The 19,981-nt window shown below is 37.9% G+C and overlaps 1 protein-coding gene across 1 annotated transcript in view; it reads left to right on the top strand.

The window, feature by feature from the left end:
- Positions 1-19,981, top strand: part of TMEM232 (transmembrane protein 232) — a 226,424-nt gene that overhangs the window by 32,760 nt on the left and 173,683 nt on the right. The window contains exon 8 of the mRNA XM_088023664.1: positions 12,230-12,353. Within this exon, the coding sequence (XP_087879790.1) occupies positions 12,230-12,353 (124 nt within the window). The remainder of the gene's footprint in view (positions 1-12,229; positions 12,354-19,981) is intronic.

The raw sequence follows: 19,981 nt of genomic DNA, 5'->3' as shown, positions 1-19,981 counted from the left end.
TCCCAAATGTTGTCACTTGGACCAAGTTCCCAAACTGGTGTATAATACATAATCTAATTGCAGTTTCAACATCCCCCAGAAATTTAGTCTTAAAAAGATCAGCTAGGAATTTTTCAGTGTGCACCAATGAGTCTACCACTTAGACCATTTCCATCCCCCTAAAAAGATGAGATCATCTACGTGATGATACCTTGCTTTTCCCCCTAGAAAGCAGCCTCACCTAGAATAATCCTTTTCTTTTGCTAATAACTTTCTTGCCCTAATAACCCTCCCTCTATAAAAACCTTCCAACTCCTTGGAGCTCCTTTCTACTCGCTAGTTAGGGTGCTGCCTGATTCATGAATCATTTAATAAATCTAATTATAACTTCAAATTTACTTGCTTGACTTTTGTTATTTAACAGTCTTTAAGGTAGTTTTTTTTTATACTTAGTATTTTACAGATTTGGGGCCATTGGAGATCATACAAAACTATTCTGACTTTGCAAATGGAGAAACTGAGGCCATGCTTATTAGGCTTACTAGTGAGTGCAAAGAGATTTTTAGGGTCCCAGTACCTTATCCCACTATCACTCTGGCTGCACAAGTAAGGAGATAACTGTTTTGAGGCATCTTGTCACTGAATCCTGGCTTTTCCTTTTCTGGGAAGACATGATGGAAATCAAATGAGGGAGGGGATGGTAGTGTTTAGACAATGCTGAACGAACAGAGGGGTAAACTGAAAAAATTGTGGAACACAGTGACTGTTTAAAATCAAAAGGAAAAGATAATTGTTTAAAAAAAAACACTGCCAAATAATTTTGATTCTGTTTCTTATATTTACTGTTTTTTTAAAGAGGTTTCAATCTTTTTTTTAAAGTGATGACTCTAATAAAAATAATCCATTGACATTAAAAGATTAATTTTTAAGTTAGCAATTTGCCTAACTTCTGCTAGTCAAATTTTCTATTGTAATGATAACATTATACCAAATATTAAAGAATTAATTTTTCTTCTTACAAAATATTTAAGTTATTTATGGAATAGTCTATACAGCTATCAAGAAGTCATTATTCCAGACAAAACAAAACAAACTGATGTAATTATCAAGATCAAACCAGAAGTGCTTTCCATTTCTGGGGAAACTTGAATATTGGTCTTACATACTCCTAAGACTAGGTACATGTAAAAAAAAATTAAGAAAATGAACAGTGTATTTAGAACGAAATAAAAATACTGAGGCATCAGGCCTTGATAGTAAATTGAGATTTTGTCAGGATTTGCTGGACCAGATAGTCTTGGAGTTGTGACACTTGGTGGAAGATGAATTTGGTGTAGTACTTGAAATTCAATGCCAAGTGACTATTAAGAGGAGTAACCTGAACAATTTTGTTTTCCATACATATCAGTAAAGTTACCATAATGATGAATCAATGTTCAGATATTTAAAATGCAGAGGGGAGACCATTCAACTGATTGATCAGAAGACATTTGATTAAGAGTGGCAAAAATACAAATGAGTGGTTCTCATCTGCCCATTTCTGATGTTATCCATCAGTAAATAATTCATCCTGTAAATCTCTGCCTTGCTTCTTATAACGCCCTTTATAAAGATTATACCGTAGAAAAGGAAAGAAATAGAAGCAAGTGGTTTCAGCTGAGCCTGAAAAAGAGCAGGCCCAGATCCACAAAAGGACTCAGGGAAGGCATCACAGAGTTAGAGCGACTTCTGCTCACTAGGGGACAGGGAAAAAAAAAAAAAAACCCTGCAGAGGAAATGCACTAAAGACAATATATTATAAAACAGGGTGAGGAAGTAGGGAAAAAGGGGCTACATGAGCCCCTCCTGGCTATCAGGCACCCCCCTGCCCTTTATCTGGGAAGTTTAGCTGTCCTGAACTGCAGATAAGCAGCTTGCTGTAAGGCAGATTTCTGTTTCATATGGTTACATTTTATATGATGCTTCATACTCTCAATGCTCCACCCTGCGGTTTGGCCTTTTATAAACTGCCCCATTTGCTCTGGGAAGATAGCTCAAGCCAGTGCAAAAGGCTTTCTAATCTAACATGAAAATAATGAATTGTGTTTATAATTGAATTGTTAGCCAATGAAGACTGCTGAGAAATGCAGTATGGCATTTCGGTAGAGTGGTATAACATATAAAATTATATCTCCCAAAGCAAAATAGCTGATTTAATGCGCTCCATGAATGTATTCCAAAAAAGCTTGACAATTTAAAATTATATAGACATGGCAAGTGGTTTCCAGAGGTATAGTATTTGTGTTTGAAATGAATCAAAGAACCAACTTCTTTGTAAGGCAGCAAAGCCTTAATTTCTGTCTAGGTCACTGATATCCACATTGCCTATCTCCTGAACCCCAGTGATTATAATGTTCACGTGACGTTCACGTGACAGTCTAACCAAAACCATTCAAACAACTTTTTTGTTAATAGTCCTCCTCCTTCTTCATGAGCTGAGATGGCAGTGTAAGTCCTCACTCTTCAGATTCATTTACTGGATTTTTAAATGTACCTTTGATCCTCTGGGCTAAGTGTAACCATTCAGTCTACAGCAAAGGTAAATATGTAATTATACCTTGCTAGGTTGTGGTGCAGTAAAAAAACATTCAACCTCAAATCAGAAGACCTGAGTTTTAGTCCTATCTCTTGCTACCTGTCTAATTTTGAATGAGTCACTTAACTGCTATGCACAGAGTCTGGTTAGCAGATAAATAAAGACGGTAGCCATTTCAGAGAGCTTTTGAGAGATTTAAATGAGATAAGTAATGAAAACCCTTCTTATACTCGGAGTCTCCGCTACTACTTCATGTCCTACTAGTTCAGATCTGAATTATTTTTTTCCTAGAGAGATTTCTGCCTACTGAATTTCGATCTCCGTACCTGACACATGTTAACCAATTCACACACCCTACGTTTCGGAACCGTTACCCTGTTCTCTGCCTGCTCTGTCACAACCTTGGTTTCGGCCCTTGTTGTCTCATGACTCCTGAAGCTTTTTAACTGGTCTCTTTGCCTTAAGTTTTCCCCTCAATAATCTGTCATACTTTGCTGCCAGGGTTACAACCTAAATGCGATTATACCACTCTCTGGCTTAAAATTATTTAATAAGAACTATTTTGACATGACACAGGGGTTACATCAGGGTCTCATAACTTGCCATGATTAGAAAAAAGCAAGGAGAGCAAAAACAAAGACTGAAAGGTCCTGCTACTAGGATTCATTACCGCCAACGAACCAAACAGATGAAGTGCCTGATAGGACTGGATGGAGGTGACAGTTAGTGACCCACCTGTGCTTTCTCTGGTGAAGCTGCATTCCTGGCTTGTCCAACCTGCCAGCCCTTCGTTCTTCCCCACTGTTATTCCTGGAGCTCTGAGAATGAAGCTCTGCAAGCAGGAGAAATAGCCCCTTTTAGCAGACATACTAAAGACTAGATTCACACGTAGTCCATCTTTTCTGAGTATCAAAAATCAGAAATGGAGAGAGAAGTGCATTCTTCAAAGTACTTTTCATAAAGGGCCAAAATCAAGAATGAAATCCTGCCTTGCCCTCTTCATGTACAATGAAGATTGAGCTTAATATATTTATATTAACCCTCCCTTCCTGGACGGTTAATATAATCTGGAGTTTTTGATAACATTAAGGTTAAATCACTATTTAAAAGTGTTCTATCCCCTCCTTAAATGATGAGTTATATATCAATATTTAATTTTAAGGGTCATATTTCTGAAATTATTTTGACTTATTAAACTTCATCTATTTTTCCCACTCACTGTCAGCCTTTTACCACTAGGATTTCCCATTCTTAAGCTGTTAAATACTATTCATTTCTTGGTTGGTTTGAGTACATTCTAAGTATGGACGCAGGCAACCTATTTCATTAGGTGAGCCCTTGCTTATGCACAACTCTAGGCTGAGAATAACATTCGTCACCATTCATTTCTCCCTGAAAAGTGTAATGTAGATTTTGTCTGGAAATAGGCTTCTGTGCCCACAGTTTTTTTTTCCTTAATTCCCACTTTAAATCTCTAAATGTTGCTATGCTATTTCCTAATTTATGATTAGATGTTCAAAGCCAGTCTACTTTTTTTTTCTATTTTATTTTCAATCCAGAATTTTTTAGGCATGTCTTTGTGATTTGGCAGCCAGGATAGAAAAGGCGTCCTCTCTTGTCTCACTGGCCATCTTTGGAAGCTGTTGAGGCAAATCCTCCACTTTTACTCAGAGAAAAGCCCTGCTATATGCAGCTGTGCTCAAATATGCTGGTGATGGGTCTGTGTTTCCTGAAGGCCTTCCATTGATTGTTCATCGTTCGCATGCTCAGTGCACAGTTCCTGTCTCTCTGAGCTTGGATTATCCATTACATTAAAGTGGAAAACCCATATATGCCTGCAACTAAATTTTAAATTAAGTTTTGGCTTCTCAGCATTCAAAAGGTTTTCCTTCATTTGAATTCCATTTTGTTCATAACTTTAACATCTTTAAAGTTCCTTTCTTTTTTTTTTCTTTTTTTGTAGTACTACAGATTTTCCCCCTTGATTCTATGTTTCTTTGGTTGTTTCTTTCTTTCTTTTTTTTAAAAAAGATTTTATTTATTTATTTAGAGAGAGAGCGTGAGTGGGGGGTGGGGCAGAAGGAGAGAGAGAGAATCTCAAGCAGACTGCCTGGCAAGCACAGGACCCCAGGTGGGGCTTGATCCCATGACCCTGAGATCATGACCTGAGCCAAAATCCAGAATCAGATGTTAACCGACTGAGCCACCCAGACATACCTGGTTGTCTCAATGGGAATTAGTAGTGGGTCTGTTTGCCAGTTTTCTCCCTTCCAAGCAGCTTTTGCGGTTAACTTCCTCATCATGGATTTGAATTATATTTTTGTATTTTAATCTCTTTGCAGTCTTTTGTTTTCTTACCATACTACCTTTCGTCAGTATCAAGGCTTTTCATTGTCTTTTCCTCTTAATTTGGTTTTATTAAAGGTGCTTAAGAGTCTTATAAAAATATCTTCTGGTCCCTGTAAGAAATCATTTTCAGAGCTATGATCCTCTCTGAGTATTCAGACTGATATTCTCTTTAGCTCTTGCTTTAATATTCTTCACTTTCTATTTTACTTACCTCATTACCTAGGAGAAATCTATAAAAACTTGGTATTTTAAAATCAGAGGTTTGTTTTCACAGCATACATAACAGAGTTGTTAAATGCTGCAACACTCAACATGCACTATCATCAGGGACCTTCCTGTATTCTTCCTACTCTTTGATTTTTTTTCTTTTGAGGAGAAAATGCCCTCCAGTGTTCCCATTATAGTGTTCCTCTTCCCTGCCTCCTACACACACACGGCCCCAGCATGGTTTTCTACCCTTTCTGTCATCTGGAAGTTGCCAGATGAGACAGATGAGGATGAAGCACAGAAATAATACTGTGGTTTCTTAAAAAATCAGTACTCCAAAGTAAGGGACTGGCTTTACTTTTTTTCTGAGTCTCTGAAAAACACCATGGATGGTAGAGATCATTTTTTTCCCCTTTTAACTTTTGTTGGGGGCACAAGGTTGCTACATTTCACGAAGTGGAATGTATGTATTCCTTGCTGCTTTTCTTAATCCAGCTCCATCAATTTTATGATTTGTGGAAATTCCCTTTAAGTTGCTGCTCCTAGTGACTTCTCTTTCATTCTTAGTCTTTCATTTTTAGGGTTGTGTGTATTTTGACATTGTCAGTGTTTTCTGTTGAAATAACCCTATGTAAGGGTTGTGACTTGGAAACATTTTAATTCCATCTTTTAAAATTGCAATTTGGTCACTGAAGAAATTGTTATAGAGGAGTAAGGAGAACCTAGGAAAACTGTCTTGAATGCTGATGTTCCTAAACTTTTTATAAGGTTGTGTAGATAGATAGGTCAGTAGCTATTTATGAAGCCTCTTATTATTGTATTTTAGCCAATCTATCATCTATACATTTATTTATTTGATATATTTTAGCTCTTTATATTAGTGTAGAAGGAACAGTGGGCTGGAGTAAGGCTAGCTGAGGTCCAGTCCAGGATCTTGTACTATTTACCTGTGTGCACTGGTTCACATTAATTTTAAAAGTGAAAGAAAAATTTAAAGTAAAATGAATCAAGTAACTATGTTATTTTGGACAAGCCAGTAAACCTCTGCCCTAGTTTCTTTATTTATCAAATTAGGGAAAATTTTATTATATTTATAAATTACTTTATACATGTTTAATTTCATGGCACTGTAAAACCAAGTCAGTCTACTAATGATTGAGACTTGTACTGTAATGAGTTCACAAAGAAGCTAGTGCAAAATTTCTAACCTAATCAACTTTGAATTCTTTCTACGTGCATTTTTAGTTTTGAATTTTAACAAACTCCAATTTATAAGTATTGGTGTTTCTATTCTATTTTTGGCAAAGGTACCTTCACTTACAGAAGATTTTGCAATCAGTAGCATTGATTGAAAATAGCGTGTTTGTGTTGAAGCATTTTTCTGCCATAGGAGGCTGACACTATTAGATCTATTTTCATCCATATTTTAGTGAAAGTGCCCTACATTAGTTAAAATTTTCCAGACTTAAAAGAGAACAGAAGAACCAAAATCTTAGGACTGTGAGGTATATTCAGGGGCAAGGCGAAGTTCTGTAAAGTCTGAGACTATACTCGTATACTCTCCTTTGCTTGACCTTATTGTGAAGTGGGGTGAGGGGTACTCTGAGAATGACTCACAGGTCCTTCACCTCCGAGGGCATCTGGAACTCAGTCACTCTAAGACTTCACAGAGAAAAGTTATCAAATTCATATCCTTTGACTTTGAAGAAATAGTCTTTTTTGTAATTTGATTCAGGTCAGCATTTTGAACCGAGCCATTTCACATAGAGTATTTTACTTAAATCTCCTAATAGTCTCTGAAAAATAGGTTTTGCTATATTTACTTATAGATGAATAGATTCAGACTGAGGTAGACTATGCAAATTGCCCTATGTCATATACCTAATTAGTGACAGAGCTAAGATTCCATCTATCATTTTTCTGACTCTAAGTTCATGCTTGTAAACATCATGCTGAGTCTATCAGTTAGGATTCAGTTCTTCTGCATGAAACAGTAACCTAACTACAATTGGATTACCAAATAGGGCACTAATTATTGCACATAACAAGCAGTACACTATTGATATGGAGATTCTTAAGAAAATCAAGACCCAATGCATTTCTAGAGATGTATCAACCACCAAAATTGAACCAGGAAGAAATAGAACACCTGAAAGGACCTATAACCACTAAGGAAATTGAAACAGTCATCAAAAATCTCCCAAGAAACAAAAGCCCAGGGCCAGATGGCTTCCCAGGGGAATTCTATCAGACATTTCAAGAAGAATTAATATCTATTCTCCTGAAACTGTTCCAAAAAATAGAAATGGAAGGGAAACTTCCAAACTCATTTTATGAGGCCAGCATTACCTTGATCCCAAAACCAGACAAAGACCCCATCAAAAAAGAGAATTACAGACCAATATCCTTGATGAACATGGATGCAAAAATTCTCACCAAAATACTAGCCAATAGGATCCAACAGTACATTAAAAGGATTATTCACCATGACCAAGTGGGATTTATTCCTGGGCTGCAAGCCTGGTTCAACATCCGCAAATCAATCAACGTGATACAATACATTAACAAAAGAAAGAACAAGAATCATATGATCCTCTCAATAGATGCAGAAAAAGCATTTGACAAAGTACAACATCCTTTCTTGATCAAAACTCTTCAGAGTATAGGGATAGAGGGTACATACCTCAATATCATAAAAGCCATCTATGAAAAACCTACAGCGAATATCATTCTCAATGGGGAAAGGCTGAGAGCTTTTCCCCTAATGTCAGGAATGCGGCAGGGATGTCCACTCTCACCACTGCTATTCAACATAGTATTAGAAGTCCTAGCCACAGCAATCAGACAACAAAAAGAAATCAAAGGCATCCAAATCGGCAAAGAGGAAGTCAAACTCTCACTCTTTGCAGATGATATGATACTGTATGTGGAAAACCCAAAAGACTCCACCCCAAAACTGCTAGAACTCACACAGGAATTCAGTCAAGTAGCAGGATATAAAATCAATGCACAGAAATCAGTGGCATTCCTATACACCAACAATAAGACAGAAGAGAGACAAATCAAGGAGTCTATCCCATTTACAATTGCACCCAAAACCATTGGATACCTAGGAATAAATCTAACCAAAGAGGCAAAGGATCTGTACTCAGAAAACTATAAAATACTCATGAAAGAAATTGAAGAAGACACAAAGAAATGGAAAAACGTTCCATGCTCATGGATTGGGAGAATCAACATTGTGAAGATGTCAATGCTACCTAGAGCAATCTACACATTCAATGCAATCCCTATCAAAATACCATCCACTTTTTTCAAAGAAATGGAACAAATAATCCTAAAATTTGTATGGAACCAGAAGAGACCCAGAATAGCCAGAGGAATACTGAAAAAGAAAAGCAAAGCTGGCGGCATCACAATTCCGGACTTCCAGCTCTATTACAAAGCTGTCATCATCAAGACAGTATGGTACTGGCACAAAAACAGACACATAGATCAATGGAACAGAATCGAGAGCCCAGAAATGGACCCTCAACTCTATGGTCAACTTATTTTTGACAAAGCAGGAAAGAATGTCCAATGGCAAAAAGACAGTCTCTTCAACAAATGGTGTTGGGAAAATTGGACAGCCATATGCAGAAGAATGAAACTGGACCATTTCCTTACACCACACACAAAAATAGACTCCAAATGGTTGAAAGACCTAAACGTGAGACAGGAGTCCATCCAAATCCTAAAGGAGAACACAGGTAGCAACCTTTTCGACCTTAGCCGCAGCAACTTCTTCCTAGAAACATTGCCAAAGGCACGGGAAGCCAGGGCAAAAATGAACTATTGGGATTTCATCAAGGTAAAAAGCTTTTGCACAGCAAAAGAAACAGTCCACAAAACCAAAAGACAACCGACAGAATGGGAGAAAATATTTGCAAATGACATATCAGATAAAGGGCTAGTATCCAAAATCTATAAAGAACTTATCAAACTCAACACCCAAAGAACAAATAATCCAATCAAGAAATTGGCAGAAGACATGAACAGACAATTCTCCAAAGAAGACATCCAAATGGCCAACAGGCACATGAAAAAGTGCTCAACATCGCTCGGCATCAGGGAAATCCAAATCAAAACCTCAATGAGATACCACCTCACACCCGTCAGAATGGCTAAAATTAACAAGTCAGGGAACAACAGATGTTGGCGGGGATGTGGAGAAAGGGGAACCCTCCTACACTGTTGGTGGGAATGCAAGCCGGTGCAACCACTCTGGAAAGCAGTATGGAGGTTCCTCAAATAGTTGAAATTAGAGCTACCGTTCGATCCAGCAATTGCACTACTGGGTATTTACCACAAAGATACAAATGTAGGGACCCGAAGGGGTATTGTGTACCCCAATGTTTATAGCAGCAATGTCCACAATAGCCAAACTGTGGAAAGAGCCAAGATGCCCATCGACAGATGAATGGATAAAGAAGAGGTGGTATATATACACAATGGAATATTATGCAGCCATCAAAAGGAATGAGATCTTACCATTTGCAACGACATGGATGGAACTGGAGGGTGTTATGCTGAGTGAAATAAGTCAATCAGAGAAAGACATGTATCACATGACCTCACTGATATGAGGAATTCTTAATCTCAGGAAACAAACTGAGTGTTACTGGAGTGGTGGGGGGTGGGAGGGATGGGGTGGCTGGGTGATAGACATTGGGGAGGGTATGTGCTACGGTGAGCGCTGTGAATTGTGCAAGACTGTTGAATCACAGATCTGTACCTCTGAAACAAATAATGCAACATATTTTAAGAAAAAAGAAAAAGAAGAAGATAACAGGAGAGGAAGAAAAGGGGAGTATGTCAGAGGGGGAGACGAACCATGAGAGATGATGGACTCTGAAAAACAAACTGAGGATTCTAGAGGGGAGGGGGGTAGGGGGATGGGTTAGCCTGGTGATGGGTATTGAGGAGGGCACGTTGTGCATGGAGCACTGGGTGTTATGAACAAACAATGAATCATGGAACACTGCATCAAAAACTAATGATGTAATATATGGTGATTAACATAACAATAAAAAATAAAAAAAAGAAAAAAAAGAAAATCAAGACCCAAGCTTCTTGCAGCTTCCTTTTCTTCCATTGATAGTATTGGACTTTTATCCTCATTGTTGCAAGACAGCTGCTCTACCTTCTGGCATCATATATGCTTTCCAAGCAGGAGGGAAAGGATGAGCAAAGGAAAAAAAAAATCACCTGTTATCTAAATTTAATCTCTTTCTTAATCAGAAAAATAATAGCTTACCTGGAAGACTTTCATAATACACTTCCATTTGTATCTCATTGACTAAATCTACATTTATGGCTATTCGAGCTTCAAGGGAGTGTGAGGATTCATTTTTTTAAGTCAAATTTATTAAGATATAATTTACAAAGTACAATAAAATTCACACATTTTATGTACACAGAACAATGACTTTTGACAAATGCATATACCTGTGTAATCACAATCAAGATATAGAACACTTCCATTTTGAGGAGCAATGTTAACTGAGCATTTTGCTGTTTTGAACAAAACTGAGGTTTATTTCTGAAAGGAAGGAGCAGGCAATAGGCAGCACTGTCATCTTGAGGTTAAATTTTTTTATTGAGGTATAATTAGCATATAACATTGTATTAGTTTCAGGTGTATGGCATAATGATTCAATGTTTGTATATATTGTGAAATGATCACCACAATAAGTCTAGTTTCTATGTCCTTAAATAACGGTTTGGAAAAGCAATACTGGAAATACCCTTAGGTGAGAGAAGACTATCTTTTTTTTTTTTTTAAGATTTTATTTATTTATTTGACAGAGACATAGTGAGAGAGGGAACACAAGCAGAGGGAATGGGAGAGAGAGAAGCAGGCTTTCCGTGGAGCAGGGAGCCCGATGGGGGGCTCGATCCCAGGACCCTGGGACCATGACCTGAGCCGAAGGCAGATGTTTAATGACTGAGCCACCCAGGCGCCCCAAGACTTTAGTTATCTTTAACCTAGCTTAAAACAGGAACCTGTATAAATCTCCCAGATCTATTTATGTCTCAATTTTCTAATATTTTTGAAAAAAGATTTCAAAGAAGTCTTGAATGTGTGAAAAATTGTGGTTCAATGAGTGAGATAATTTATGTGAAAGCACATTGAGATCTGTAAAGCTCTATTCAAATATAAAGAATTGTCTTTTTTCCCCATGATTAGAGGTGTTTCCTTTTGAAAATGACAATGAACTTGACTTACTGGCCTGAAATATCACAGTTGTCAAATTCAAATATAATTGTAAAATATGCTAACTCTTTATCAATGGCTTATAAATCAAGGCAATATGCAGCTCTAGGTAGAGGAATTTTACATTTGCATTCTTACCAGTTCTCCTTCAAACTATATTTCTTTCAGTTGGGTGAAAATAGCACTAAATGTATAATTTCCTGAAACTATCAAATATATGTTCATTTATGACTACTAAATTCTCGTGTGATTTTCCAGTTATTACACAATATTTTTAGTGATAAATCTTGACAATCTTCTAATCAAACAGAAGTATAGATTTTGAGAAATTACACTTTTTGTAAAATCAAATAATCTGAACTTTTGGAGTGTCTAGGAAGGTCATTTTTAAATTTGTTCTCTCTTTTTTTTAAATTTTTTTTGTTATATTAATCACCATACATTACTTCATTAGTTTTTGATGTAGTGTTCCATTGTTCTATTTTTTTAGAGGAAAACATTCTTGAAATTCACTTCTTTGGTGCAGAAAGTTAAAAATCAAAACCTATTATGAGATTTTAGGGACACTGTAGAACCGGAGCCCTTGATTGCTTGTTATACAGGATCTATGAAGAAATGTGATCTTTTGTAGTATTTATTACTCTCAGAGTTTTGACAGAACTCTACTCTGAATTCAAATATCTTGCCAAAATGTGGTTCTTGTAGACTTTAATCAGAACCAGTGTCAACCAATACTGGTTTTTATTAAAACTAAATGTATCTGGTAATCTGGGATACTCATTAACTCTGGCCATTTTTTTCATTAAAATTGTTTATTATTGTTTTAATGAAGGTCTTTGTTGTTTTGTTCACAAAATTCCTAGGTTGGATTCAATACTGGCTTTGTTGGTCCTTGGGGAGGCTGCCAAACTAAACATGGCCTGCTTGAAAGCTTTAATGGAACTAATGAGAGATTTTCTTTTAAGCATTATGTCTGTTCAAAACCAGGTAAGAGTATATTGTTAATTTAGGTGTTTTAAAAGAACTGAAGAGAAACAAATTTTATTTTTGCCACTGTTTAAATTGTATATCATATTAGGGCTTATGATGAGCATAACTTTGTGACAAAAATTTTAATTAAATATAAAAGTAAATGCACATTTCCCATATATCCCAGGATGGATAGATAGATGGATATAGAGAGAGATATCAAGATATAGAAATAGATTATACACACACACACACACATACACACATCAGAGGGACTTTAAATTTTATTAACAAACTGAGGGGGGAGGAGCAATATGGCAGAGGAGTAGGAGACCTAAATTTCGTCTGCTCCCAGGAATTCAGCTAGATAGGGATCAAACCACTCTGAACACCTACGAACTCAATAGGAGATCGAAGAAAAGAATAGCAGCAACTTTCTGAACAGAAAAGCAACCACTTTCTGGAAGGTAGGATGTGCGGAGAAGTGAATCTGAGGCAATATTCAGGAGGATAGACGGAGGGGGAGGGGGCCTCCGTCGGCCGCTTCTGGCAAGTGATGGAGCTGCGGAGCACAAAATCGGGACTTTTAGAAGTCGGCTCCGCTGAGGGATGTCTCTCCAGTGGCTAAACGGGGGTGTGGAACCCTCTCTGGGACAGTGTGGTCTCCGGACCCGTGGGGTCACAGGAAGACCGGGGGTGACTGAGTGCGGCAGAGCTCCCAGGTATCTGCACGGGGAAGCCGGCTGCAGAGATGGAGCTGAGGCACGGGCTCTCAGCTCCGGGTTGCCATAAACTGTGATCCGCGTGTGGCACAGTCAGGCCACTGCTCCTCCAGCAGGGACCCAACAAGCAGCAGAACTGGGGAGACTCCCCTTCCTCCCCCGGAAGAAGCGGCGCAGGAGCGCACCGCAGGGATCTGCTGGGTTTGGAGACTCCACACAGGGTCGTGAGCCAGAGACAGAAACAATCGGTCACAGGCCGGGTGAGCACAGACTGTGGCCAGAGACCGGGGAGACGGGAGTGATTGACTGCTTTTCTCTGGGGACTCACTGAGGAGCGGGGCCCCGAGTTCTCGGCTCCTCTGGGTGGAGATTGTGAGGCTGCTATTTTCACTCTCTCCTCCAAAGCTGTACAAAAAGCTTGCAGGGAACAAAAGCTCCCGAGGGCAAACCCGAGCAGATTACTTAGCCTGGCCCCCAGCAAGGGTGGGGCAATACCACCTCCGGCAAAGACATTTGGGAACCATGGCAACAGGCCCCTCCCCCAGAAGATCAGCAAGAACAGCCAGCCAAGACCAAGTTTACCGATCGATGAGAACTGCAGAATGCCAGAGCTAGCAGAATACAGCACATAGAATTCATGGCTTTTTTCCCATGATTCTTTAGTCTTTCAAAGTTAATTTTTTTTTAATTTTCTTTCTTTTCTTTTTCTTTTTCCCTTTTTCAACCAACATCTTATCAATACCTTTTTAAAAAGACCTTTTTTATTTTTCATTTCTAGAGTCATATTCTATCCCTTCATAGTAGTTAACCTTACTATTGGTATAAGTTGTTCTCTCTTTAAAATTTTGGGATACGGTTTCTTCTAACAGACCAAAATATACTCTAAATCTCTAGTGTATGGCTTTGTTCTAGTCTCCTGCCTGATCACATTCTCTCCCTCTTTTATGTTTTTTTTTTTTAAATCGTCTTCTTTTTTCAACCAACTTCTTATCAATTCCTTTATGAAATCCTTTATAATTTTCATCTTTACAGTCATATTCCATCCCTTCATCATATTTACCCTTATTTTTGTACATATATAAGCTTTTCTTTATTTAAAATTTTGGGAGGCACTTTCTTCTAACAGACCAAAATATGCCCCAAATCTAGTGTGTGGCACTGATCTATGCACCAGCCTGATCATATTCTTGTTTTTTTTTTTATCTTTTTCTTTTTTTTAATTTTTCTTTCTTTCCCTTTCTTTTCCCCCGGTTTCAGGTCTCTTCTGATTTGTTTAGTGTATATTTTTCTGGGGTCCTTGTAACCCGGTTAGCATTTTGTTCTCTCATTCATCTTTCTCCTCTGGACAAAATGACAAGATGGAAAAAATAACCACAAAAAGAAAGAACAAGAGGCAGTACCGACTGCCAGGGACCTAATCAATACAAACATTAGTAAGATGTCGGAACTAGAGTTCAGAATGATGATTTTAAAGATACTAGCTGGGCTTGAAAAAAGCATGGAAGACATTAGAGAAACCCTCTCTGGAGAAATAAAAGAACTAAAATCTAACCAAGTCGAAATCAAAAAGGCTATTAATGAGATGCAATAAAAAATGGAGGCTCTAACTGCTAGGATAAATGAGGCAGAAGAGAGAATCAGTGATATAGAAGACCAAATGATGGAAAATAAAGACACTGAGAAAAAGAGAGATAAACAACTACTGGATCACGAGGGCAGAATATGAGAGATAAGTAATACCATAAGATGAAACAATATTAGAATAATTGGGATCCCAGAAGAAGAAGAAACAGAGAGAGGGGCAGAAGGTATATGGGAGCAAATTATAGCAGAGAACTTCCCTGATTTGGAGAAGGAAACAGGCATCAAAATCGAGGAGGCAGAGAGAACCCCCCTCAAAATCAATAAAAATAGGTCAACACTCTGACATCTAATAGTAAAACTTACGAGTCTCAGAGTCAAAGAGAAAATCCTGAAAGCAGCTTGGGACAAGAGATCTGTAACCTACAATGGTAGATACATTAGATTGGCAACAGACCTATCCACAGAGACCTGGCAGGCCAGAAAGGAATGGAATGAGATATTCAGAGAACTAAACGAGAAAAATATGCAGCCAAGAATACTATATCCAGCTAGGCTGTCATTGAAAATAGAAGGAGAAATAAAAATCTTCCAGGACAAACAAAAACTAAAGGAATTTGCAAACACGAAACCAGCCCTACTGGAAATATTGGAAGGGGTCCTCTAAGCAAAGAGAGAGCCTAAAAGTAACATAGACCAGAAAGGAACACAGACAATATACAATAACAGTCACCTTACAGGCAATACAGTGGCACTAAATTCGTATCTTTCAATAATTACCCTGAATGTGAATGGGCTAAATGCCTCAATCAAAAGACACAGGCTATCAGATTGGACAAAAAAACAAGAGCCATCGATATGCTGTCTGCAAGAGACTCATTTCAGACCCAAAGACACCCGCAGATTGAAAGTGAGGGGGTGGAAAACCATTTACCTTACTAATGGACACCAAAAGAAAGCTGGGGTGGCAATCCTTATATCAGACAAATTAGATTTTAAACTAAAGACTATAATAAGAGATGAGGAAGGACACTATATCATACTTAAAGGGTCTATCCAACAAGATCTAACAATTTTAAATATCTATGCCCCTAACATGGGAGCAGCCAATTATATAAGCCAATTAATAACAAAATCAAAGAAACACATTGACAACAATAAAGTAATAGTGGGGGACTTTAACAACCCCTCACTAAAATGGACAGATCATCTAAGCAAAAGATCAACAAGGAAATAAAGACTTTAAATGACACACTGGACCAAATGGACTTCAACATATATACACAACATTCCATCCCAAAGCAACGGAATACACATTCTTCTCTAGTGCCCATGGAACATTCTCCAGAATAGATCACATCCTAGGTCACAAACCAGGTCTCAATGGATACCAAAAGATTGGGATCATTCCCTGAATATTTTCGGACCACAATGCTTTGAAACTAGAACTCAATCACAAGAGGAAAGTCAGAAAGAACTCAAATACATGGAGGCTAAAGAGCGTCCTACTAAAGAATGAATGGGTCAACCAGGAAATTAAAGAAGAATTTAAAAAATTCATGGAAACCAGTGAAAATGAAAACAAACTGTTCAAAATCTTTGGGACTGAGGAAAGTATATAGCAATAGAAGCCTTTCTCAAGAAACAAGAAAGGTCTCAAATACACAGCCTAACCCTACACCTAAGGGAGCTGGAGAAAGAACAGCAAATAAAGCCTAAACCCAGCAGGAGAAGAGAAATAATAAAGATCAGAGCAGAAATCAATGAAATAGAAACGAAAAGAACAGTAGAACAGATCAATGAAACTAGGAGCTGGTTCTTTGAAAGAATTAACAAGATTGATAAACCCTGGCCAGACTCACCAAAAAGAAAAGAGAAATGACCCAAATAAACAAAATCATGAATGAAAGAGGAGAGATCACAACCAACACCAAAGAAGTACAAACAATTATAAGAACATATTATGAGCAACTCTATGCCAGCAAATTAGATAATCTGGAAGAAATGGATGCATTCCTAGAGATGTATCAACTACCAAAACTGAACCAGGAGAAAATAGAAAACTTGAACAGACCTATAACTGCTAAGGAAATTGAAGCAGTCATCAAAAATACCCCAACAAACAAAAGCCCAGGGCCAGATGGCTTCCCAGGGGAATTCTACCAAACATTTAAAGAAGAATTAATACCTATTCTTCTGAAACTGTTCCAAAAAATAGAAATGGAAGGAAAACTTCCAAACTCGTTTTATGAGGCCACCATTACCTTGATCCCAAAACCAGACAAAGATGCCATCAAAAAGGAGAATTACAGACCAATATCCTTGATGAACATGGATGCAAAAATTCTCACCAAAATACTAGCCAGTAGGATCCAACAGTACATTAAAAAGATTATTCACAATGACCAAGTGGGACTTATCCCTGGGCTGCAAGTTTGGTTCAACATCTGCAAATCAATCAATGTGATACAATACATTAATAAAAGAAAGAACAAGAACCATATGATCCTCTCAATAGTTGCAGAAAAAGCATTTGACAACATACAGCATCCTTTCTTGATCAAAACTCTTTAGAGTATAGGGATAGAGGGTACATACCTCAATATCATAAAAGCCATCTATAAAAAACCTACAGGAATATCATTCTCAATGGGGAAAAGCTGAGAGCTTCCCCCCTAAGGTCAGGAACGTGGCAGGGATGTCCACTATCACCACTGCTTTCAACATAGTATTAGAAGTCCTAGCCACAGCAATCAGACAACAAAAAGAAATCAAAGGCATCCAAATCAGCAAAGAAGAAGTCAAACTCTCACTCTTTGCAGATAATATGATACTTTATGTGGAAAACCCAAAAGACGCCACCCCAAAACTGCTAGAACTCATACAGGAATTCAGTCAAGTGGCAGGATATAAAATCAATGCACAGAAATCAGTGGCATTCCTATACACCAATAAGACAGAAGAAAGAGAAATTAAGGAGTCGATCCCATTTATAATTGCACTCAAAATCATAAGATACCTAGGAATAAATCTAACCAAAGAGGCAAAGAATCTGTATTCAGAAAACTATAAAATACTCATGAAAGAAATTGAGGAAGACACAAAGAAATGGAAAAACATTCCATGCTCATGGATTGGAAGAACAAACATTGTGAAGATGTCAATGCTACCTAGAGCAATCTACACATTCCATACAATCCCTATCAAAATACCATCCACTTTTTTCAAAGAAATGGAACAAATAATTGTAAAATTTGTATGGAACCAGAAAAGACCCCGAATAACCAGAAGAATGTTGAAAAAGAAAAACAAAGCTGGTGGCATCACAATTCTGGACTTCCAGCTCTATTACAAAGCTGTCATCATCAAGACAGTATGGTACTGGCACAAAAACAGATAAATAGATCAGTGTAACAGAATCGAGAGCCCAGAAATGGACCCTCAACTCTATCGTCCACTAATCTTCAACAAAGCAGGAAAGAATGTCCAATGGAAAAAAGACAGTCTCTTCAACAAATGGTGTTGGAAAAATTGGACAGCCACATGCAGAAGAATGAAACTGGACAATATCCTTATACCACACACAAAAATAGACCCAAAATGGTTGAAAGACCTAAATGTGAGACAGGAGTCCATCAAAATCCTAAAGGAGAACACAGGCAGCAACCCCTCGACCTCAGCCACAGCAACTTCTTCCTAGAAACATTGCCAAAGGCAAGGGAAGCAAGGGCAAAAATGAACTACTGGGACTTCATCAAGATAAAAAGCTTTTGCACACCAAAAGAAACAGTCAACAAAACCAAAAGACAACCGACAGAATGGGAGAAGATATTGGAAATGACATATCAGATAAAGGGCTAGTATCCAAAATCTATAAAGAACTTATCAAATTCAACACCCAAAGAACAATTGATCCAATCAAGAAATGGGCAGAAGACACGAACAGAAATTTTTCCAAAGAAGACATCCAAATGGCCAACAGACACATGAAAAAGTGCTCAACATCGCTCGGCATCAGGGAAATCCAAATCAAAACCTCAATGAGATACCACCTCAAACCAGTCAGAATGGCTAAAATTAACAAGTCAGGAAATGACAGATGTTGGCGGGGATGCGGAGAAAGGGGAACCCTTCTACTCTGTTGGTGGGAATGCAAGCTGATGCAGCCACTCTGGAAAACAGTAGGGAGTTTCCTCAAAAAGTTGAAAATAGAGCTACCCTACGACCCAGCAATTGCACTACTGGGTATTTACCCCAAAGATACAAATGCAGAGATCCACAGGGTTATGTGCACCCCGATGTTTATAGCAGCAATATCCACAGTAGCCAAACTATGGAAAGAGCCAAGATGTTCATTGACAGATGAATAAAGAAGATGTGGTATGTACACACACACACACACACACACACACACACACACACACACACACACACACAGGATGGAATATTATGCAGCCATCAAAAGGAATTAAATCTTGCCATTTGCAACAACGTGGATAGAACTGGAGGGTATTATGCCGAGCGAAATAAGTCAATCAGCGAAAGACATGTATCATATGATCTCAATGATATGAGGAATTCTTAATCTCAGGAAACAAACTGAGTGTTGCTGGAGTGGTGGGGGGTGGGAGGGATGGGGTGGCTGGGTGATAGACATTGGGGAGGGTATGTGCTATGGTGAGCACTGTGAATTGTGTAAGATTGATGAATCACAGACCTGTACCTCTGAAACAAATAATGCATGATATGTAAAAAAAAAAAAAAAAGAAGAAGATGGCAGGAAAGGAAGAATAAAGGGGGGAGAAATCGGAGGGGGAGACGAACTATGAGAGTGTATGGACTCTGAGAAACAAACTGAGGGTTCTAGAGGGAAGGGGGGTGGGGGATGGGTTAGTCTGGTGTTGGGTATTAAAGAAGGCACGTACTGAGTGGAGCACTGGGTGTTATGCACAAACAATGAATCATGGAACACTACATCAAAAGCTAATGATGCAATTTATGGTGATTAAGATAACAATAAAAAAGAAAATCATTTTATTAACAAACTTGAGATCACATAGTCATATATGGATTAGTTTCCTCTTTTAAAAATTTAAAATATATTATGAAATCATTTTTCATTATATTTACATATTATTAAAATTTACATTTTGGTCTGCATGAGATAATTTAACCATTTCTTCATTGTTGAACATTGAGTTTGTTTCTAATTATTCACAATTAATTGCAAATAATGTTGAACTGGTATTCTCATACATAAGATCTTTATCTGTGCTTATGACTATTACTTCAGAATAGATTCATAAAATTAAATTACTGAATAATAGACTATGAACTTTCTTT

This window comes from Eumetopias jubatus, unplaced genomic scaffold (assembly GCF_037043125.1).
Source record: "Eumetopias jubatus isolate StellerSeaLion01/CBP00866 unplaced genomic scaffold, mEumJub1_p1.0 scaffold_5, whole genome shotgun sequence".
NCBI classification, from domain to species: domain Eukaryota; kingdom Metazoa; phylum Chordata; class Mammalia; order Carnivora; family Otariidae; genus Eumetopias; species Eumetopias jubatus.
Note: the sequence above shows the minus strand (reverse complement) of the source record. Positions and strands in the feature narration are given on the sequence as shown.